This window comes from Podarcis pityusensis (genome assembly GCF_964106645.2).
Source record: "Podarcis pityusensis genome assembly, chromosome: 5".
Classification (NCBI taxonomy): Eukaryota; Metazoa; Chordata; class Lepidosauria; order Squamata; family Lacertidae; genus Podarcis; species Podarcis pityusensis.
In genome coordinates, this window is record NC_138032.1 from 71,579,192 (window position 1) to 71,603,177 (window position 23,986).

The 23,986-nt window shown below is 41.2% G+C and overlaps 1 protein-coding gene across 3 annotated transcripts; it reads right to left on the reverse strand.

The window, feature by feature from the left end:
• Nucleotides 1-235: 235 nt before the first annotated feature.
• TSPAN15 (tetraspanin 15) lies at nt 236-22,943 on the reverse strand. Of its 3 annotated transcripts, XM_081006081.1 has the most exons (8): nt 22,170-22,932; nt 16,537-16,722; nt 14,307-14,381; nt 9,588-9,683; nt 7,564-7,680; nt 3,731-3,778; nt 2,258-2,374; nt 236-426 (listed from the first exon to the last, which is right to left on the reverse strand). In XM_081006081.1, the coding sequence occupies exons 1-8, from the start codon at nt 22,269-22,271 to the stop codon at nt 274-276; spliced, it is 894 nt and encodes a 297-aa protein (XP_080862207.1). In that variant the 5' UTR covers nt 22,272-22,932; the 3' UTR covers nt 236-273. The 3 variants fall into 3 exon arrangements, with proteins under 3 accessions (XP_080862207.1, XP_080862208.1, XP_080862209.1); XM_081006082.1 differs by lacking the exon at nt 3,731-3,778 and having other exon boundaries at nt 22,170-22,936; XM_081006083.1 differs by lacking the exons at nt 2,258-2,374; nt 3,731-3,778 and having other exon boundaries at nt 22,170-22,943.
• Nucleotides 22,944-23,986: the final 1,043 nt, after the last annotated feature.

The following is a 23,986-nucleotide window of genomic DNA, read 5'->3' on the forward strand; positions in this document are numbered from 1 at the left end:
ATTTCCCTCCCAGATTAGCTATACTGTTTACCATAAAGCAGGAAACTGGCTAGATTTTTAGATGCCACAAGAGACAACACATTTCAAGCTCAAAGCCAGTGAAACTGTAAAGAACGCTCAGAGCAAAAAAATAATTAATCAAGGTCTGGAAAGAATTCGGAGGTTTGTTTCCTAAGGACTATTGTTTGCAAATCACATTAAGTTCTGACTACAGTCAAGGCACAATGCAAAGGGATGTTAGTCATTTGTCTTTCTTAAAGGAATACCTGGGGATCACTCAGGATAACACATACAGCACCCAGCGCTAGTAAATTCAATGTCCGCCTTCCGTCTCCCTCCATCAAGCAGAGTCTCGTTAAGCTTGTGTTCTGCAATTATATCTTCTACTCGGGTGATGTAAAGCAAAGACAGCAAAACCCCAAGGAACTGCAAAATAAAGTGAGGAGGATGATCAGAATAGCACCATTCACTAACAGTTTACAATTCCTCCTCATTTGGGGGAAACAATTCTCATTTTAAAGTTTGTACTCAGATAGATATCAAAGGACACAAGTTGAGATTCCTGCACTGCAGGGGGTTGGACTAGATGGCCCTCAAGGTCCCTTCCGATTCTATAACAACTATGCTTCTATAACGTGCACCTAGCAACAAGTGTGGATAACCTAGGCATATTAAAATTTGGCACTTGTCCTCTTAAAAACCTTCAGAAAAGGCAGGTGTGGACCCATAACTCTAAATGTGCTGAAATTTGCACTTTGGTGCACTTCACACATGATTTGCACAGTGCCCAAAGTACTAAAAACATGAGAAATGGATCTCAGACTATTGCTGCTTGAGCTAAGGAATGTCACACAGAAAAACAAAGTGTTTTCGGAAAAGCAAGACTTGACAGCAATGAATCGCTACACCATCCAAAGGATGGATGCTTGAATATAATCCCCCAGGAAGTCAATCACTGAGATTCTTGACAAAGGTTAGACAAGAGCAAGCCTTCCCCAAACCAAAATGGAACAACTTTGAAGGAAGCCAAGGCATTTCCCAAAAGGTCAAAAACAGCCTGACATTTTCCAAGCTACTTTGAGAAATCTCCCTCCCTCCTAGCCACTCCAATCCTCAAAACATTATTGGTGCCAGGATCACAATCCTCCTAAGCCCTCCTCCCCTCCTCTTTAATTTAGACTTCTTTGATGGCACAGAGGAAGTGGGAGTAGTGCTACAAATGCCACAAGAAGAGAAAGCAGAGAGATTGGGGTTGCTTCCAGAAGACATGCCAAAGCAAGCATTACTCTATACTTCCCAGTGCATCTTCTCATCACTTTAAAAGTCTGGTTCTGGGGGAAGCAAGTTTGTTGCACAAAACCTCCCAATCAACTGCAGTTGTACAACCCAAATTACTCGTTTGAGTATTTTCAGGTGGGATTCAATCGCAGTCTGGAATCCCCCTGGATTTCTCCCTTCCCTCTCTGGCGTGCTGCTAGCATGCCATGGGGAAAAGCCCCGAAATCTCATGGGAGTTATACTTTCTCAGAGGACATATGCAATAGCATTTTGGTAAGAAAGGAGAGGAAAACAGGAGGGCTTGTAAACCCTTTCCCTCCCAATTTGTTTAAATGAGGTAATGTTTGTGTAACATATATCGTTTGATGTGCAATGTTTCCCATTTCTACAAATATTTTGTTCGGAAACGCTAATTCAACAGGACACGATCACCCTTGCCAACTGCAATCTTTCAACATATCGTACCATTTATATTAGTTATCCTTGCCAGGGCTACTTATTTCCAAGACCAGCAGCATCGGAATCATCCAGGCAGTCATCAGAATCATTAACACCAAGGCTGGTCAACAGACAGCCTGATTGCCCAATCTGGTTCATGAAGCAATTTAGTCAGTTGTAAAAATGTTTTCCATGGTATCATTCATAAAGGATTTTCAAAAGTTCTAAGAGCAAAATATAATTTTATATATAATATATATATATATGTATGTCTTTTAAATATATGCCCAAGCACTTAAGTTTCACAGGTCTTACTGCTTGTCTTTACGGACCACACTGAAAGGGGTCCAGCTCTACTGCAAACTGACCAATGAACAACAGAGAAGTTTGCCACCTTCTCTGACAGCCCAAAACACATATAGGAAACAACTGACCCCATGCCACGCATCAAAGCTGCAAACTGTGGCTCACAAAGCAACAAGGAAGGAAGGAGCCAAGGTCTTGTCCTGAATATTTCCTTTTAGAGTCTTGCCAGCCTTACCTGTGGCAGCAATATACCAAGCAGAATGCCAGCCATGATGGCATAGTTGTCCAAAAACCAAATCAGTACAGCACTTGTGCATCCTCTCACATATATCACGTGTTGAACACTCAGGCGCTGTAAAGTAACAACAGAGACTTTTAAGTAAGCAGCCTGATTTGTCTACTGAGACAATATGTGCCCTGTATTCAATGCTAACAGCCCCATTGAATTTCAACAAAGTGAAATTCCCAGTTTACTGCTGGGATCTCAGTGGGTTTTACGTGGCAGGTTGAAAATGTCTACTCCATATACTGCACCTCCCCAGATACTAGGACTGAGACCGTCTGAGTGGGTGTTGCTTCCAATTCCCTCTTTGTCAAAGTCCAGACTAATGCCAAAGAGCAGGGATTTTTCTGCAGCGCCTCTCAAAAGAGACTGCCCCCCCCCAGCCAGGGCAGTTTCCTGCCGATGATTTGTTTATAAGATGACACTGGTTGCATTATGATTTAATTGGATTTTTAAAATGATTTTTTATATAACGTTAGGTGCCCTGAGAGATCCCTAGAGACTTGTTTGAAAGAGTACATATTTTTTAATAAATTACTTTTGAGTTCAAGCTGCCATTCCAGTTCCATTGGTTACATCTTATCCCAATCTTAAGCTGCAAAGGGATGGGAGAGATGGCAAGCAATTCATTCCTATTTTCAGGCCAACATTACCAGACCAACAACCTGAGACATAGGTCTCTGTTTAAGTCAGTTGTTGGCACTAGTGGGAGCCAACACAACTAGTCTCCCTAGCCCAATGGCACTGTCCCCCGAGTGACCCCTACCTCAGATTTGCTTGGGTCAGGAGAACCCCCAAAACAGGGGAGGAAAAGGGGGGAATGGTTTCATCTAGCAAGCAGAAATGCACACTGCAAATGCAACAGCCGCCTTAGCAGAACATTTAATTCCGCCTAAAATGCTTTCTTGCATTGCAAGAAACTTCAACAACAGACTGGTATTTCTGTGCCAGCTGTTACTCACATGCTAGGTCTAAAGAACAGCCAATTCATCTTGCTCCCCGCATCCATGTTTTGTTCCATTGAAGTCAGCAGTAACCTCACTGCAGAATTACCCACAATCACAGAAAATGTGTTTATTAAAAAAAACAAAACACAACCCTGTTGCTTGGGCATTTACTCAGAAGTAGATCTGTTTACCTCAGCCTTAAACAGCAGATTGTGGTGTGACCACAAACAGATCTATTTGTGATGAAGATAACTGGAGCCTTACAAATCATACACATGCTCTTCTTGGCATGTATAGGTTGCAAAGGCATAAAAAACAGCACAGGAACAAATAAGATATGGAGAGTTTTCCTTTTCTGGGTCTGCAACAGAAATGCTTGATGGTGCAGACACAAGACTGCAAGTTGTACTCTCAAACAGTAGATCATTTCAAATGGCTTAAAGCTAACTGTATATGGGGGGAAAATATATGTTCCTACCTCTTCATTCATAGTTTTATATCCACACATGGTATTGATAACTGCTGTCTGGGGGAAAAACATATTTCACAATATGAGTATAGTGCAACATGAATATATTTATATAGCTTATTTTCAATTTTTGGATAATGCAAACTATGAAATAATCAGTATATATTTGGATGTCTTCATTTTACCAGGCCTGAAACAGTACAGTGAGTAAACTGGAAAACAACAGTGACTGTAAGCATTAAAAGCCCCTGCTACGCTTCTTGTGGAAAGTATTTTCAATGCTATTTGGAAGGTACTTTCACATAAAAGTGTGAAGTTGGCACAAATGAGTTGCCTACCGCCACAATTACTACTACAATCTCCCAAATTTCAAAAGCTCAAAGACTTACAACAAGCTTCACAATTCAGTTTGCAGTTACCCAGCCCTTGACAATATCCCAATTTATTCAGTGTTCACGTTTCACAAGGCCACAGTTTCTCTTGTGAACAAGAATGGCCAACCTTGAGGGCTGTTAAGGCACTTGAGCCTTGAATCTTGCCCATGAATGCCACTTATGAATCATAACTCTCCTTACTATGAAACCAGGCATGAACAAGGATATCCACACGATACTGCTGCTACTGTTGACCAAGTCCACTGGGAACATCTCTTGCACAAATGAAGAAATCACTTAAGAACAAATTTGTGCCGCTGCTGCTTTTTTTAAAAAAAATTATTGAGTTTTATAAACAAGGATCATTTGGGAATTTAATGATACAAATAAGCCAAGTCTTCTCATGTCAAAAAAAGAGCACAATAATTTTGCAGCAATATCTGCAATATATGGTTCAATATATCAGTTCTTGGTTTGTGGATTGGTTTAAACCAAAATACAAAGGGGAAACAGAATAGAATACAACAAATCTGTGCTTCTGTTCAATTAATTTCCAGTCATCTCTGCTGAGCAACATCCTATATTCTCCTATAGGAAGTTTTATGTGCACAGCAATTGTACTTTCCAAGTGCCTATACTTGCAACGAAACGTGTGTGTGTGCAGTTGTCAAGTTTAGCTCTCTAAACACAGTTTGCATGGAATTCACTTCTTCCATTGAAAAGGTGGTATCGGAATAGAAATTAGTCACATGTGAGGCATATTTCAGTGTGGCTTACAGAGAAGTTCCCAGCACCTTGTGCCCTTAGTTACTATTCACAATACATAACACATAAATGCACTGACTACTTGTGAGGTGTGTCCTGGGATGCTCCAGAAACCTGCAAAGGGTCAATAAGCAAGATGAAGGACCTCCGATAAAGAGAGAAAGCCATCGGAAGCTATGACAGGAATCGTTAAATTGTTTTTCTATCATCTAAACCAACTGGCAATGCCAAAGTTGAAAACCTTTGAATAAAACTAGTCATGATTTAAGTTATAGGTAGTTTTATTTTTTTTTTAAGATCTCCAGCTTTGCCAAGCCACTTCAGAGTGCAAACAGTTACATTTGCATGTTACTGAGCATAGTGGAAGAAAAAGCACCTTTTGTTTTATAGGTAGCAAATATGAGGTGCATTTTAAGGGCAACAAAATAGGCTGCCTCAGATGCTTCCTTGATGGCAGGAGTGGCAGTGGAGAAAGTGCTATCTCAGCAACAAAGATTGCAGCTCAGTGATGGAGTTTGTGCTTTGTCCCAGAAGGTCCCAGCCTTAATCCCCAAGATCTTCAGGAAGGGCGAGGAAAGACTCCTGTCAGAAACCCTGGAAACATTGCCAGGCAGCATTTAGCTAGATGAACATATATATATGGCCTGACTCAGTAGAAGGTGGCTTCCTAGGTACTATGTCCTAACACTGGGAATGATGCCGCATACAGGCTTCCTTCAGGAGTGACTCTTGGTGGCTGTCATCTTTCTGAAGATGGTGCTGCCCTAGGGACACTGCTCTAAAGCATCCTCCAGGCGTGAGACTGAGCGTCGTGACAGATGTTCCATGCAAACAGAAGTGTCTGTTCTTCAACTGCAGCTGAGCCCAGCTTATGCCCAGCCAGTACAATTTCCACAAGTACTGCAAATGCACACAGAACACAGCTGAATACTGTGTACCACCAATTCTTGTCTTTCCCATCATGAGTCAAGTGGGTTGCCACCCTTTGGGGGTTTGTTCAAAGTGGCAACACACAAACACACACACGTATAAAGTATATTTAACTTGCCTCCTAAAGCAAAAATAATAATAATCACAAATTTCAAAGGAAGCCATAAAACTGCTCTAGAGTTTGGACATCAAAGCTGCCAGCCAGCTAGGATCTTCCACAGGCAGATCTCCTCCTTTCAGGATCTACCACACTGAACACCTGCAGAACTAGGCAAGAGGGTTGGAGGGAAAGTTATGCCTGTTCATTCGCAGGGCAGCAAAACAGCCTCCGCCATTCTGGCAATGGAAGACTGTGTGCTCTTTAATCAGGGTCAGTCCGTCTGCAGAATCACTCTAAGCAATTACAGGATATGGGAGTAGCACATAGGGCTGCCAACTTTTCATTTTAAGATCCTTGGCTCTGTTCTGCTAAGATGTGGGAGGAGGCCACTGGACTGAGTCAGGTCATTCCTAATCCTGCCTTCCCATCAGGTGGGAGTTAGTCCTGTCAAGCTCTGATAGCCTGTGGAAGGAGAAATTGAGCAGACTGTGCCCAGGCACCCCCTCCTAGGCTCTATGAGCAGTGCCATGCCAGAGATGGCAGAACATAAACACGCTTGGACCCAAAAAAGTTCCTTGGCAAGCAAATTTGTGGGCTGCCCCCAAGCTTGGCTGTGATAGGAAGCCACTTACACCTGGGTATCAGTATCTGACTCTTATGTACTGCATGAAATTTGTCCAAAGATAGAGACGCTGCCCTCACATATTAACAGTACTTTTCCATGACCAGAGAGTAAATGACTAATTATTGCTCACATCTGTACATTTCCAGTGCAAAAGCCAAGTTGGTTTTGGAAACATGTCAAGCGGCTAAGATTTATTCATCTTGATTTATTTTTTAAAGACTGCCAGTGTGGCATCCTCCAGATAAATGAGTGTTAACAAGATGGTGCTGCAAGATTTCAAGGACTGTTCTGTGATATACGTGGTAACATGTTCTCTTATAACCTAAAAAGGGCGATACTATTTATAGGAACATTACTGATTTCATTTGGTAATAATGAAAAAAGAGATGCAAAAATATTTTGCTAAACAACGTTCTATTATCACCCTCTCTGTCACAAAATCTCAATGGAGCGTCAATTTTTAATTCATCCAAATGTTGTTGAGGTTTTTATTCTATCATACTGATATGATGTTATTACTAGGCTTTCTTTGGAAACATTTCTTAATGGTTATTTTTAATTGGTCAGGAAAAGGTGACATGGTATAATTAATCTTTAATTCCACAAACAGCCTAGAAGAAAACGGATATAATTCTTCATTTGCTTCAAAAAATATTAGGGGGGGGAGGGGAATCCAGTACTTAAAATATCTGTAGAAAACCAACACAAATAAACCAATTTATTTTAAAAAGGATTCCTAGAACTTTTCCTTTTGGGAAATTGTACTGAAAGAGCCTGTTATCCTTACCAAGGTTGTTTCTGGGTGATCTGCTTTTGTGTGGAAAATGTACACTTGCTTACCATTTGTTACACATAGTCTAAGTGTGCACAGATCATATCAAGCAAGATGAATCACATAACGAACCCTTCCGTGTACAGATCTCCATTCTTGGTGGCAATTTTAGCTTGCCAGACTGATTTTCTTTCATAGAAAAAAAAATCATTTGGTGAAATGTGAGGAACCAACAGGTAACTGCAAAATTAATCCGGAATAATAAGTAACTTTTACCTTGTTTGTAACACAACAAGAGTAAGGAACTCCACAAGCTAGTGGTCCTGGGGCACTGCAGTCATGGTACTGGTTTTCTGACCAGTCTTTAAAATCTTCACCACCACAGCACTTGAACTTTGAAGAGGGGGGGAAAAGGTGTTACACAAAGACAAATCCTTGTTGCAGAAATTTAGAACCTTATTATCAGTAAGAATAAAACCTTGTGATTATTATAGAGGCTTCATGTCCTAATTTCTCATTATTATTATTATTATTATTATTATTATTATTATTATTATTGGCATGTGTGGAGGTGCCTAACATAATTTACAAATCACCAATTTAAACATATGGAACACAAAAGCACCAAAATGTATATTGTTTGCAGCTCTATTCTGGGGCAGGAAGAGCCTGTAGAGAACTCTGTGAGAAAGTCTCAAGGCCTGATCCTACCAGATTCCAAAGCAATCCCTATTCACTTTAGAACCCCAAATTATAGGTATAAGGGAGCCTTCCCCAACCTGGTGCCCTGGCTGGACCTGATGTAAGTTAATAGTCCAAAACATCCAGAAGACACCAAGTTGGGAAAGGCTGACCAATATATTGCTTTAAATTTATGCTATATGATGTCTAGTCTGACTGCAAAAAAGGAAAGAAAAACACTAAAGCAATGAATGTGTAGGGTTGAAATAGGAACAAAAAGGGCAGGAGCTATGTAGCCAAAGTTCTGAATACTGTGTAATTTATTTGTGTGTGTGTGTGTGTGTTTAATTTAATGGCTAAAATATCATGAAATCCCCATACATTTTGAACGTAGCATCTTCCTTCAGGCAAAACAGCCACAGCCAAAAGCGGAGATCTGCTGATGACTACACTCCTGAAGGTCAAACTCAAAAAACATTTGGATTGTGATGCGCTATTTACAATAAGCATCATAAAATGATTGATTAAACTTTCCTTTGCATCATTTGTGACCTTCAGCTTCCATTTGCTGCATCTAAATTTTCTCAGACTATGCACCACAGAATTGTCCCAGATTTTATGAGTATCATTACAGAGTAAAAGAGAATAGCTAATGTAATTTCGTTTATAAAACAAGAACTAGAAAACTAAACACTGTTAATCAATCATTAATGCATTAACTAAACATCTCATTGGAAGGGACCTAAACAAGGATAAACCAGATACTTACGAGAACTCTAAAACTTTGTGTATACATTTAACAAAAGGGCGACTTGGAAAACTATGAATTAGTACACGCCTAAAACAATTTGTTCCTGACCTTTTTTTAAAAGAAGGCTGTCCCCTTTAAAAAATATCTTGTAAGGAACACAATTCACCATGATGGTCTTCTGAGCAAGCCTCATTGAAATGAGCATTTATATTTATGCACACCTCCCTTCATTTCAATTTAGTTTGCCCAAAAGAACCTCTCTTCTGGCTTGTGTCCAAAATCTTCACCATAAAGTCAAAGTTGTCTTTTAAATGTTGGGAGTTTTCATCTATATATCTATACACATGCTGTTCTCTGTACAGTATGTTAAAAAATATCCAACTTTTCCATTTCATTTAACATCTCTGTAGCTCAAGGCAAAAGCAACCCAGTAAGTATTTCAACACAAACCAATGAGTCAATTAAGCATGCTATGGCGTAAGACACAGCCGTGGTTCAAAACAATTTCTAACTCTCAATGGTCTATTTCCCTCAGCAAGGGTTTCAAGTTCCGACAAACACCTTAGTGCCTGAAAAATGTTTGTATGGAAACTAAATCATAAAAATTGTAAGCAATTAACAGAGCCATCCAAACCCCCAGCTCACCATGATGGAGGGGTCTGAATGGAGGAGAGATGCCCCTGCCCAGCTCTGCCAACCTCCACCAGTGGGGGGGGGGTCCACTGTCAGCAAGGAAGCCACCCCAGCACTGAGCACTCCAACACATCCACCTGAACAGCAAATAGCTGGAAGCTACTGCTATATTGTAGCACATGGGATCAATGAATAGCCTACTACTGTTTGATTAATTTGACATCCAAAAACCAACCTCCTTTTGAACAAAATCCATTATGTTTTTGAAGTCCAAGTCATCGTAGTAATTCACAATCCCTCTTCGGATGTTCTCATTTACAAAGTCAATTGTCTAAAGGGAAAAACAACTAAATAAGATCAAGCACACAAAATTTGAAAAGAAAAAAGTATAAGCATGCACTCATACCATCTATAACCGGCAACAAGTTTTAACAAGTCTATTCAGCAGTGGGGCTGAGAATGATTGTAGTGCTTTTTAGACTCTTAGTTCTGATAAGCTGCTAGAAAAGGAAATGAAAGAGAATTTTTTAACATGCTGTAAGTTCTCACACTTCCTTTGGCATCTTAGAAAGATGATGATATCTACAATTTAATGTAAGAATCAAAGGCAGATTATGGGTCAAGAATGTGTAACTGATTGACAGCCCTAAAAATAAGCAATATGCAAGAACTAGTCTGGTATTAGGCCCTGTCAATATATAAGATTGTAGGAAAACAAGAACCTACTCCTGCAAATGTTTGCTTATGGTTTAATAGTTGTTTTCATGCAATAAATATGAAACATCTTACCTAGACCACTATGTAGGATCCACAGAACTAACTTAATGAAAAAGTGGCTTTGTTAAAGGATTTTTGCATTTTCCCAGCATACCAACGGGAGTATTTTGCCAATGGGAAAATGTGATTTTTCCTCTCATTCACATTGCTGCGTGGAATATGGTTATTAACTGTTGGACAATGCCTGCCATGTATCATAAGTAACAAATAATACATTCTTCCAATGTCCATTTTGTAGCATTTGGATTTTTTTCTTTATTTTTACTGCTTTAGAAGATAAAAACTCTCCCACTATACCATTCCAACCTGGAGATTGTAATCTCTCCCTTCAACAAGTGGTGGGTACCAGCAAGCTCTCCTCTACTCCAATTTGTCCACACACACAAAATTATTTGAAGATTGCATACGCCCCTATCATAGGCACTATCTCCCCGGGGTCCTGCGTACCCAAGCACCCAGAAAATTTCCCATATAGGGGCTGTGCACCCGCAAAATGCAGGAGCTGGCACGCAGGCTCCACACCGCATGGAAAGAGCACCGAGTTCAGACGGGGGGTGGGAGAGAGAGTGTGGAGTTTGGGCAGGAGGGGAAGAGAGAGTGTTGAGTTAGGGAGTGAAAGAGTGTAGAGTTGGGGTGGAAGAGAGCACAGAGTTCAGGCAGGGTGGGTGGGAGAAAGAGCAGGGAGATCAAGCATGGGGTGGAAGAGAGAGCGTGGAGTTGGAGAGAGAGTGAGTTCTGGCAGGAGGGGTCCAGTTGCCGTGCAGCTGGAGCTTGTGTCCTCCCCCGTGCTATGACGTCATGACACCACAGTGTGCATCATGATGTCACGGCATGTGCATCATAATGTCACAGTGTGGGCAGGGGGCAAGTCATGCTGGGCACCCACAGTGTGGGGCCCAAATCAGCACCGTTGTCCCCAACATCTAATGCTGGAATATAAAATGGTTCTTTAAAACAAACCAGAAAATACCTATCTCCCACATGAGTATCATTCTAATAGCAGGATACATCCCGTAATGGCTAAGTTCTTCCAAAAAAAAAAAAAAAATCAACTTGCGAGGCCCAAGATCTCTATCTGCTCAGGCTGAATCCTGTCTCCATTGGTGCACCATTCTTTTTCAAACAGATACAATATTCAGTTTGAATGGTGGGAAAATGCAATATTCACACTACAGAAATACTACTTTGAGGAAAGGCATCTGAAGGTACAACATCATAACTGAAAATTTATTATGTGTGCGAGGGGGTCCCTATTATCTCAAACTTTTATTCATTTCACTTTTATTAGCAAGCAATCAGTTTCCCTGAGTTAGACATTCAAGGTAGACAAGCCTTTGCAAATCAGAGGACTTGTACGTCAACTTTAGAGACAAAACAGGCTTGTCAGGCCAGCTTGTGCTGCAAGAGGAAACACCAAGCTCCACGCTTCTCCAAAACACTAATGGCTCAGAATTGCTTACTAGCGCTTGGAACAGGCTGACCGAAACCTACCTGTAAAATGAGAAGCTTGGGGGAAGGAAGTAATTTACATCTCCACCCTTTGGGCCTAGCCAGAATGAGTGTATGCCTCATTATTACAAGTTAAGAAGGGACATTGCAGTGCTGCGGGTAGGAATTTCTATGCCTGGGCAGGCTCTCAAGTCTTTATCCATGCCTTGAGGAACTGATGCTCAGGCAAGTTAAAAATAGTTGTGGATTTTTAAGGATGCTGCTGCTGAAATTCCAAGTTCTCACTACGCAGAATGAATTGCTCTGGCTCTTTGCAAAAAACCTGCTGTCCAATTAACAAGTCTGCTCTATCCCTCTCACTTTGAGACTCGAGTTGGGTTCTCCCACGTGGTCAATCAGTTTCTCTTGGTTTTTTTGGGGGGAGAGCTATATTCCACACCCCAGAATCAGTTATGATATTCCTGCCCCTCACTGGGTCAATGGGGTCCATCTGCCAGTGCCGAGAGGTATTTTCAAGCTGTTGTGTGCGAGTAGGTGGACGCAAACAAGCAGAAACCGATCTCTCTGAAGCATTCTGTGCAGGCTGATGAAGGAAATTAAAACAACAGTTGACTGGTACCATGAGGCATTTTTAGACAGGGAACAACCACAAGTTATCACCCAAAGCAAGCAGCTTTAGGGGTGCTGCTGAGTGCTCTCTGGACTAGAGCTGTACGCCTGGATGAAAGCTTCTGAACACTGGGGCTTGAGGCACATCTACAGCTCATGATTCACCTAGCAAGGAGGGATGTTTATTCCAATCTTTAGCTGGGGGGCCACAGAATGTGAGAAGCGAGGTTGCCCTCCAACACCTGAGCTAACTTCCTCTGCTCACATTTGTTTGATTTGGCTATTATTCCGCAGTTCTTCTGATTGGTATATTTTAACATATACAAGAAGCAATGTGATACATGTCTTCTAAGAAGAAAGTAGGCCCTCCTGACTTCAGTGGGACTTACTCCCAGGTGAGTGTGTGCAGGATTACAGCCTAAATGTCCTGTATCGTGTTAGGCCACAGGCAGAGAGCCAGTGTGAAGCTGCAGTGATACCATGCTGCCTGATTTGCAAATCTCCGAACACGGTAATCTGACATCTTGAAAATGTTATTGCATTTCTCCATACTGAAAAGAAACTTCACATAACATAATCTAAGCAATAATGTATTGAGTGATATTTGATGCCTATATATTGTGCTCGTATCCAGGCTGCACAGAGGCAAGTTGTCTCACTCTATCGTATTTATGCTACTGCGCACATGCAAGGCCAGCAGGCAGGTTGGAAGCTTCAGGGGGGTAGCGGACTGCCAAAGACAACTTGTCGATCCTTATCTTCTTAAAGCACTATGAAGTTATATTCTGGCAACACTCAAAGCTATTCCCAGTTTATGACAAAATGTTAGAATTGCCAACCAGTTACAGAATTTTTAGTTGATTAGCTACCAGGCTTTTAGCCTCTGTTAATGTTTATTTTGCCAATACTCAATTATGGGTGTCTTTTGAAAATACTGAAGGAAGTGCAAGGCATCATATACATATTTCCTTCTTTTTGGAAGGAAAGACCATCTTTCTTTCTTTCTTTCTTTCATTTCCTACTACAGTAACACACAAGAGTCTTTATAGCCTGAAAAATTCAACCAATTGGCCCTTAACAGGAACTTCCCTTTTGCTGCTGTCAAAGTCTCCTCTGGAAAACAGAAAGGGGAGCCCATTGTGAACCATCTGGTGATGAGCAGCCCCCAACCCCCTCTCAAATGTATTTAGACCAGTGTGGGCTCTTGGAGTGCTGTAAGAGCAGCACTTGAAGTGTGTTATTAGCTTCATTCATACATATTGTTTAAGTCTAACTGTTGAAGTCTAATTGTTTCTTTGTAATACTGAATTTATCCTATTCTGGTTGAAAAGTTTTTGCCTTACTTGAATTCACTGACATTGATATTTGGTTACAAACTGGATTTTTCCCAAATGTTGTATTTTTGATAACTTAATGAGTTGCTTTGGGCACAGCTGACTACGGAAAAACAACATACATACAAATAAACTAAACTCACAGTCTACTGAACATATAATGTGGTATTAGGCACTGAATCTAACTTCCTAAGAATCTCATATTTCATTTTTTTTAATGGTAATAGTTTTGGCCTTTTAAGGTAACAAACATACACTTTGAACTGTGGAAAACACCTGCTGAAAAGCCAGAAGGATAAAAAGAGCTTGTATAGCTGGCAAGAGTGAATATTGCAGAATAAATTATACAAAGTAAGAGAAATTATGGAAATTTGCATGATTTCTGTAAGTTACGTAGTAGCTTAGGGCACAGAATCAGGAGTGCCAGAATGCAATTTTATTTATTTATTACAGTAGTGTTTGCATAGCCCTGATTTTGTTCCAATCTTGCCACTCAAATACATGATCTTCTGTGACTCTTCCATAATACCGTATTTTTCCGTGTATAATACTAGGTTTTTCCCCTTAAAAATAATGTCCAAAATTTGGGGGCGTCTTATACATGGATAGATTTCCCCCATTTTCTTAAATCGGAGTCCCCAAAGTTGGGGGCGTCTTATAGACAGAAAAATAGGGTAATCAGTAATTTTGCTTTGGGACAAGAGAGTAATGGTTCCATTTTTCCATAACAAATGGGGATAAGTTTTTTTAACTAGGCATTTTCTTGAATATTTCAGTTTTCTTACCTGATTCCTGAACATTAAGGCCATAACTCCACCAATTAATTCAATGAGCAAACAAATACCCAAGATGTACATGAACTGCAAAAGAATTTCAAAAATATTACATTAACATACAAAATCTAAAATCTTCAGCACTGAAATCATGACTCACGACTTCCAGTGAAATTAAGCAACTTTTAGAACTGCTGTAGATGAGGCAGTGCCACTGGAGCACTTACCACTGCTACTCTGCAGAGACCCATGTGCCTCGGGGGGGTGATCTTGCCTCTCAACTACTAAGGATGAGCAGCAGGCGGCAGCAGCAGCAGCACAGCACAGGAGATGAAGGCAGACCTGTGGCACCACGGTCAGGTCCCCAAGCCGCCTTCATCCTCCTCTCTTGAGTTCTGTGCAGCACTCATGTTTTAGATTCTATTACACAATGGACCGAAGACCTTAATGCCCTTGCTACATTTGAACATATTTTTTACAAACAAAATCCATTTTTTTTGGATACCTGTTCAATCATTTGAATATAGTGAAGTTTACTGAGTGGTTAATGTGAGGGGTGTTATTTTTCTTTCTTCTCCCATTTTTCTTTAAAAATTTACAAGGCTTTGAAATCGAAACATGCAGCACTGGCTGGTGAGGGCAACTCACTAGAAGGGAAACACAAATCATCGCAATCTGGCAAATAGAAAGGGGAGGGGCCTTCTCCCTGTTACATTTGGTCATCAAGGAGACACTTGTGGCATGGGGCCACTGCAGCCAGCACCATGCAAGCACATGGTTGCTAGGCGCCAAAGTACAGAACAGCTATTTGATTTGCCCATCTTAATGTTTCACTTCAAAACTTAGTTCCCTTTATTTAGGCAGAAGCTTTCTGTGTGACCTCTCAGAGGTCAAAAGGGTCTCTCGTCAGTTCTTTTTCTGTTGTTTTATCAGAAGATTGCACACAATATATTCACTTACGAAACTGTTTCCTAACTGATCTTCAGAGAACTTTCCCAGTTTCTTTCTTGAGGGGATCAATACGTTTATTATTAAGCAGGTGGCAAGACTTCCAAATGTTGTAACGTCTCATAGGCCTGCTATGATTCTTAGTTCTGAGCTTGTCATTTTAAAATCATTGGCTTCATGGAGTCTGTGGTTTTGTATTTTATACTTTGCATTTCGTCTCCTTGGTCAGCTTACTCTAATAAACACCTGAGTGTTGCAGAACGAGTGGGCTGTTCTAATATTGTAATCATCAATTCACATGCATACATGAGATTGGCAGAGGAACACCCCACCAGAGGCCAATACAGTGGTACCTCGGGTTACATATGCTTCAGGTTACATACGCTTCAGGTTACAGACTCCGCTAACCCAGAAATATTACCTCGGGTTAATAACTTTGCTTCAGGATGAGAACAGAACTTGTGCAGCAGCGGCATGGTGGCAGCAGGAGGCTTCAGGTTAAGAACAGACCTCCAGAACGAATTAAGTTCTTAACCCGAGGTACCACTGTAGTGTTAATGAATTCTTGCTGTTTACTTTTCATTCTCAACCTTGCTCTAAATTTAATTTGCATATTGATTGTTTTACTGTTGTAAATTCAGGCATATTGACTGTTTTACTGTTGATGTGAAAATGTCGATCACTGGTTCTACCCCAAAAGGAATCATGGTGCAACTTTAGATCAAAGGGCTCTTTTCATTAATAAATACGTTATATAAAAATATGACACATTAAAAAAACACCATGTAGATGGACAAAGTTCAAGCATGCATGCTGTGAAAGAAACCTGCTCTGCTAACCTGGAGGCAGTAAATCAATGGACTTCAGTTTAAATAATAAGTAAATACATTTTGTGAATGAAAATATTTTATCCTGACTCCGCTTTTAACATCAAGCTATATAAACACGTTAAATATTTGTTAAATATAAAAGCTTTTTATATGCCTGAATTTACATTGCATTTTTCTTACATAAATCTTACTTTTGTTTAAGCAAGCTCTTTCAGTTGCACCCACATTTTCTCTAAAACCATGATTAAGTGCCACTAAAGTAAAGCGTTTGCCTTTGACAACTTCGTTTACACTGGTTATATTAGAATCCATCTTGCACTTTCCTTTCTCTCTGCCATTTATCCAAAGAAGGAAGTTATTAGCTAAGCTGTCTTAAAGCTGTTTACAGAATAGAGATCAAAATAAGTTTTATAAACATCAAGTTCAGGTTACAAGTAGACTCCTACTTATATAAAAGTACTTACAGCTTGAAGAAGGCATAAGTTGTCCCTTAAGGAAGCCAACACACCCACGAAGGAAACGAGGAACATTATAATACCTAGGAGTATTAGAAGAATGGCTGGAGCTAAAAAGGCACTTTCAAGGGTTTTATATTTCTGTCTTTCAACTTCTGCATAAATGCCAACGGCTAAGACAAACCCTCCTAGCAACTGTAACAGAAAGAAAGAGAAAAGGTGTTTGTTATTGTTGTTTTCCAAACAAAACCAATGGCTGTATTTTAAACTGACTTATTAAAAAGAGAAAATCAAATGACTGCTTATTTCACAAAAGTACAAACTAGCAGGAATCTTGAAAGGTGGAATTGATTTTTTTTAAAAAAAAACCAAAAACCCTTAAATCAGGTACAGCAAACTGGAAGCATCAAGCACACAGCATTATTTTGTCTGGTCCCTAAATCAGGGGCAGATTGTATTTCCAACAGGCCATGTCACAACCAAAACATTATTGAACTGTTCTGTAGCCGAACTGATACCACCGATAACATTTCCAGAAGACTAACCGTGTTAAGTCCACTTCAGCCAAGAGTCTTGTGTCACTTTCATAAAAGATTCATACTAATAAAACAATATCATTTTATTAAAAGGATAATTGTGTTAATCTTTAAAGTGCCACAATACTCAATGTTTGTTTTTATTGATAATAGTGGTGCACAAGGTAGTCTTACACTCTGGTCTTAATGGCCTTATAGGGACACCCAAGCATACAGTAAGGTTGGTAGGACAATAGCTTTGTAAACAAGCATTTTGGTTTCCCTGTGAATGTCCCAGTCCTCAAACACTCTGCATTTCAACCGGGACAGGTGAACTAATGCCAGTGTACTGGAAGAAGCAAAGATCACCAGTGTCTAAGCAATGATTCTTCAACATCAACTTCGTTCGACTGGTCATGTTGTGTGGATGCCTGATTATTGTCTTCCAAAGCAACTACAGTGGTACCTCGGGTTACATACGCTTCAGGTTACATACACTTCAGGTTACAGACTCCACTAACACATAAATAGTACCTCGGGTTAAGAACTTTGCTTCAGGATGAGAACAGAAATCGTGCTCCGGCGGCACCAGGAGGCCGCATTAGCTAAAGTGGTGCTTCAGGTTAAGAACAGTTTCAGGTTAAGAACGGACCTTCGGAACGAATTAAGTACTTAACCCGAGGTACCACTGTACTCTATTCTGAACTTAAAAATGGAAAGTGTAATGCTGCTGGTCAACAAAAGAGGTTTAAAGACTATTTAGATGCAGTGGTTTGGTCCAGGGTAATATTTCTTCCGTTCTTGTTCTACCTGAATCAAGCTAACGAAAATAATGTTTAAAACTGTGTGTCTACTTATTTTCAGCAGCCTTCTTATCCAACATTTTAGAAGAGAGAAAATCAGTTTATCCTGCTACATGATCATCCACTGCAAATTGATTTTGATTTAATAAATATTAATACAGTATCTAAATTTGTCAGGACTGCAGCACATGGGGATGTTTAAGCCTTCCCTCCCCTCAACCATGATCTTGGTGGAAATATTCCCCACAGTACTATTAGCTCTGGGGTGAAAGGTCCTGTCTCCATATGGCCCGAGTGACCAATCCTGAATTGTATTTTTAGAGCTCCCATATCTCAACACACAGCTTCAAAATTTCTCCCATCAATAACCAAGAGAGCCGGAGAACTAAGGGGAAATCCTTTTTATATATATATAAAAAAGCAGTGCCAAAATATACTTCTAAGAAATATAAACCATTGCATTTATCAAAGTTAAAAATAAGCATAGCTTTAAAAAGGTTTCTTTTCCCTCAATAAAAATTCCTCTGAGGAAGAAAAACTGCCAAAGAAGGCAGTTTAAAATAAACTGAGAAAGAAGGAGTGATCCTCTCACCAATCTTTTATGACAAAAGTGTATTGGCTGGGAGAGGCCTCTCCATTTGAGGTTCTTAAGTCGCTTCTTTCTAGAAAAGTCTGACTTTTGGTTGAAGCCTTCATCCATAAATAGGAATGTGTGCATCATTATACAAAGAAGTGCCAGCCTTCCTGGGCATATGTGAGCTGGTTAGAACATAAGGCTTGACACTGTGACACTGAATGACCAGGGTGGAATCGTGTGTTGTGCAAAAGCAAAGCTTTTGACCAGAGAGAATAAGGAGGCATGTTTGTGCATTTCTCAGAATATGCAAACGCTGTATCTGTGGATGGGAGGCAGGGTGCACAAACAAGCCCTGCTTCAAAAGCCTCATGCACGTCATCCTGAGAAGCATCAGGGGTTCAAACATTTGTCCCTGCCCCCATCCACACTTAGGTACCATATTTGCACATTCAGGGATACATGTCTCTGCTGTATCTTGAAGGAAACAGCCTCCCAGTCATGGAGATGTAAGGTATGAGGTAGCCCCAAATCTCATTTTGGGGTGCCAAGATGTTATGAAATTCAGTTCCTCATTTAGGCTACTCATGCAGCTCTCTGTTGAACTGGGAACTAATAATAAGGAACTGGGAACTAGGGACCTACATCCTTGCCGCCTGGAATACAGATAACTTGAACTGTAAATAGGAAATCAGCTAGCGTCACACGAAAGTAAGGAATTTCCCCATAAGGATAAAGAACAGCATGAACCTTCAGTGGAATTTCAGTCGAGGATCTATTAGCTGTGATGCCTAAATAGAGTGAAGAAAGTGAGTAATCCTTCAGATGATATCAGCTCGGGATCCTCTAAGACACCTTCTGAAGATCCAAACAGTTCCAGCTAAACTTGAGTCATCAAAAAATATAGACAAAATATTTCTAAAATGATTTTTGGCATTATTAATAAAACAGATCAGTAAGTTCCGTCCCCCAATGTAGGTAGAATTATGCTGATGAAAACTGGAATTATCCGGCAGTGATTCCTATAATTAATACACAGAAAGCTACAATGCATGCACAAACACAATTATTAGGCCTCTACATTCACACTTTCAACTGGATCTTAAGTTTACAGTAGTTCCATGACCCCAACAACCTCTTCAACTCACTTCAGTGAAACAGAACAATATTTTGACAGAGCAACTGCTACCTAACCTTTCATCTCATTCAGCTTACTCACTGTTGAGGCAGCCATTATTGCCCAATGAAAGACGATACCCACAAGACAAGTCTTGTTTTACTTTTCTTAAGAAGCCCAGGGGTCCACCAAAATATTTCATATTTACAAAGCAAGAGTTCATATCCAGAATGCAAGTCCTCTAAACAATGAAAGCACAACAAACGGGTGTTAACCGATTCAAAATGTGCACTCTTTTCTTAAGAGATCAAAATGCATTTAGTCAAGCATTTTTTGCAAGAAACCCAACAACACAACTTAAAGGAGGTAAGATCATGTGGTTGAACTCCAATGGCAAGCATGATGGGAGTTGGAGTGCAGCAACACCTGCAGGGACAAATGTTACCCACAACTGAACTAGGTTGTTCACCCAAAATTGGCCAATAGTTCACCAGCAGACCACAATCTACCCTCCTCCATCTATTTCCAGCTACTAACCATAGTTTGCCATGATGTTAAACAGAATTTGAAACGTTGAAGATGGTTTGCAAACCATGATTCAGAGGTTAGCAAAATCATAAGGTGCCAATTTGGACATCACAGCAATGTGAGCTAGAAAAACCTCAGGAAGTGGAGGAGGGGAGGGAATAAGAGCACGTGCAAACTCGCAATGTACTCCCAGCCACAAAATCATGGTTGGGCATTGTGTGTTAACTGAGCTACATGTTAAGCGGTGTTGTGTATTGATTGAGCGATAGTCACAGATCTGAAGATACAATAATGAACAAAGTAAGAGTCAGTTCAGACTTAATTATTCCTAGCTTCATAAACCATGAAGCCAAGAACGAGTGTCAAAACTTTATGCTTCTCTTTTGCCCCTCCCATTGCAAGTCCTCTTCAGTGCAGATAACTTGGTTTGTTTAAACTAAAGCCCCTCTTTTCATCTTTAGCTTTAGGTTAATTCCTGGCCCTGGAATAATGTACTGATTAGTAAGCAAACATTAAGCCACAGTATCTTATTTCATCTAAACAGGGAACTCTAGTTTAAACAAACCAGGCTCTCCAGACCAAAGCCAGTGCAGAAGAAGAGAGAAGTGTGTGTGTATCTAACACTCCGCATAAACTATTATTCATAGTAACAGGGAACATTAAGTCCAGTCCAGATCCTCATGTGTTAATGGTTAATTAATCCAGTATAAGTATGAATACAATCCAAAATGACAGCTGAACTGTCTTTCAAATAGCATGAAAGCTTGGGGCTTTTACTGGAATAAGTCTTATTGGGAGCAATATTATTCAGTCAGTCAGTCATATTACATTGTTACTGTGTAATAAGTGTTTTACAAGGAACAAGCACACACAGATCCCTGTCCCAAGGTGTTTAATCTATATTCAACACAGTAAAGAGAGAAAAGGGAAGGGAAGGAAATGGTGGCAATTGTAAACAAAACAGTCTGTTTGAATTAGACCTGCAAGCTCTTATCAATTCATCCATGTGACTAATTCATTAAATATTTCCTTATAGGTTAAAATTTGCCTCCCTACTAATGTGGGGTGTGCCACAAGCAAAAATTGAGACTTTGAACTCAGAACTATGCAGGCCACATAAATGCATGGTTTTTATCTTCTTCTGCACTTCTTAACAAACCTGTGTGTTTGCAATGTTGGTTGCAGAATGATAGGTGTGTGACAACACAAAAAAATTAAGCATATGTACAATTTTCAGAGACTATTTCTATTTAAACAATTTTTACTGCAAAAATGAATTATTTTATTATTAATGGTTCGAAAGAACCAGAAGAAAATTTCAGGGCAGGAGGAGATGACAAGGAAATATGACCCTGCCTTTTCTAATAGCCACTGCTAGCATATGATCGCTTTAGAGAAAGGCAGCAGGTGTCACAAGCACTTTAATGCCTTTTTTTTCCTTCCTCGACTGAGTCAGGGCACTGGTTTGCCAAGTTAAAAGCCTACAGCTAAATTCACCGCACAAGTCAAGCTACAGCTATTCTGACCGCACCCCTGAAGGGTCTCCTCCGTTACATACTTTGAAATCGGCGTTATTTTAAACCACGGAATAGCCTCCCACTAACAAAATAATAAATAAATAAAAGCACGTGCTTATCGAGCGAGCTGTTTGCTTTCCCGTCACTGGGTGGGATTGGAAACCTTTGCAACTAGACGGACCGCCCCGGCGTGTTCGGAGGAGGAGGAGGCATGTGTGTGTGTGTGTGGTTTCTGTGCGCAACTCCCTGAACAACAACAACAAAACCCCCCTCATTCCCAAACGCTGCGGCCGGCCGGCGCGTTTCCTGGTGCTTCTTTCCAGCAGCCTTACCCACATCGCACCACACCTGTTGCTAACAGGTCGCCCCGGTTCTGTGAGAAAAAACACAAAAGGCAGCAGGAGGGCATCCCTGCGGCAACCCTGCGCGGGCACGGAGGGGCATTTCTTCTCTCCCCCCCCCCCCCCGTGGCAGCTCGTCGCTCCGCTTTCCTTCTTTCTTGCCTGCCCCAGCTCGGCGGCTACACCCTACGACAGGGGAGCTGCTGCCGCCTGACGGAGGTCCGGCCCGCCCGCCCCTCGCACTCACCCAAAACACCGTGGAGTAGGTGATGAGCGTGAACTTGAGGCACAGGTAGTTGAAGCGCGCGCAGTAGCGGACCTGCTCCGAGTCTCCCGTCGACCGCGCCATCCTCCTCCCTCGGCCTGCTTCTGCCGCGGCCCGGGCGCCTCCCCTCCGCCAATAATCCCTCCGCTGCCGCCGCGCTTCCTGCTCCTCCCGCCCGCCAGCCACCTGCGGAGCCCCAGGCCGCGAGCGACGGCGGCGGCGGCGGCGCCTGCTCTGCTCTTCTCTGGAAGCGGCTCGCCTGCGCCAGACGGCGGGAGGAGCCTGCCTGTGTCCCCGAGGGCAGCCGGGAAGGGAGAGGCGAGAAAGCGGCGGCGCCCCGGCTTCCTGGAGCGGCAGCTAGTCGGAGACTGCGCCGCTTTCGCACCTCAAAACGAGCCGCAGCCCCGGGGATTTTTCGCGCCCTCGGAGAAGCTCCCGCTGCGCTTGTTTAAGCTCTGATTGAATCGCCTCAGGCTGCGCGTTCTCATCGAGCTCCAGCGTCTACACGTGTGTGTGTGTGTTTCTGACACTTGATTACTATGCTCCATTGCATCGGATGAAGCAGACGTTTAATTCACAAGCGCTGATGTCATAATAAATTTGTCTTTCACGTGCGGTGGCAGCCTTAACACAAGTACCCTTCTAGATATCGTTAGATATCCCACTTACTTGGGAATAAGCCTCATTTGGCAGCCCTGTTTAGAGAAGTTTTTAATGTTTGATGTTTTACCGTGCTATTAATATTTTGTTGGGAGTTGCCCAGAGTGACTGGGGAAATCCAGCCAGATGGGTGGGATATAAATAATAATAATAATAATAATAATAATAATAATAATAATTTCCGAATAAGCATGTGTGGGAATGTGCTGTAAAAGCCCCACCCCACTTGTCCTGTTGTTTTTTTTAAATAATATTAAAGTTTTCTTGGTTTACAAAGGTATGTGCAATGTCTCTTTTTTCAAGTTACATTTTCCATAGGTCGGTTTCATTTGTTGAGACATTAGGGTTACATTAGGAAGAAAAAAGAGAACAGGTGGAGGGGCCCCCACTTGTCTTGTTTACTGGAGAATTGGTGTGACTGTGATCAGTGGGCGTTCCTTCAAAGGTGCCACTCTTTCTCTTGACAAACGCAATGGGCGATTGTCAAGAATCAAATAAGCTGAAAACCATTCACACCAACAACAGAAAAAATGTTCCATTGTAGTACAGTGGTACCTCGGTTTAAGAACAGCCCTGTTTACAAATGATTCAGTTTACAAACTCCGCAAAACCAGAAGTAGTGTCCCGGTTTGCAAACTTTACCTCGGTCTAAGAATGGAAGCCAGAACAGTGGAAGTGCACAGGCTGCGGGAGGCCTCGCTAGGGAAAGCGTGTCTCAGTTTAAGAACAGACTTCCAGAACGGATTAAGTTCGTAAACCGAGGTACCACTGTATACAGATGTCCCGGTTTTGTTCCTAGCATTGTGAATCTAACGTTGGCATATTGGATGAAGATGCTATAGGACTCACAAAGTGAGTTCAAGCACTCTCCCAATGGCAAATAGCAAGAAAAAAATGTGAATTGTTTTGCTGTATTATTGAGCAAACATGAAGAGAATATGTGATTGATATTAAGCTAGCTGAGAAAAAGAAAGAAATGCCTCACTTTAAGCCCTACACAAGAAAGCTATTTTCTTGAAGAAGAATAGCTCTTTGACACTGCTAACAACTGCTGAATTTGTTCTTGCCCACTTGCCAACAAGCAAGCGAATGAATGAATGAAGGAATTGAGGAGAAATGATTTGCATTATAGAAGCTGT

Excerpts from the sequence above, each read along its gene's own strand:
- TSPAN15 (XM_081006081.1), bottom strand. The coding sequence starts at position 22,271 with ATGGCGCGGTCGACGGGAGACTCGGAGCAGGTCCGCTACTGCGCGCGC. Across the intron at positions 16,723-22,169 it reads CCTACTCCACGGTGTTTTGG|TTGCTAGGAGGGTTTGTCTT; the intron begins GTGAGTGCGAGG and ends TTTCTGTTACAG. Across the intron at positions 2,375-3,730 it reads ATAAAACTATGAATGAAGAG|CGCCTGAGTGTTCAACACGT; the intron begins GTAGGAACATAT and ends GTTACTTTACAG.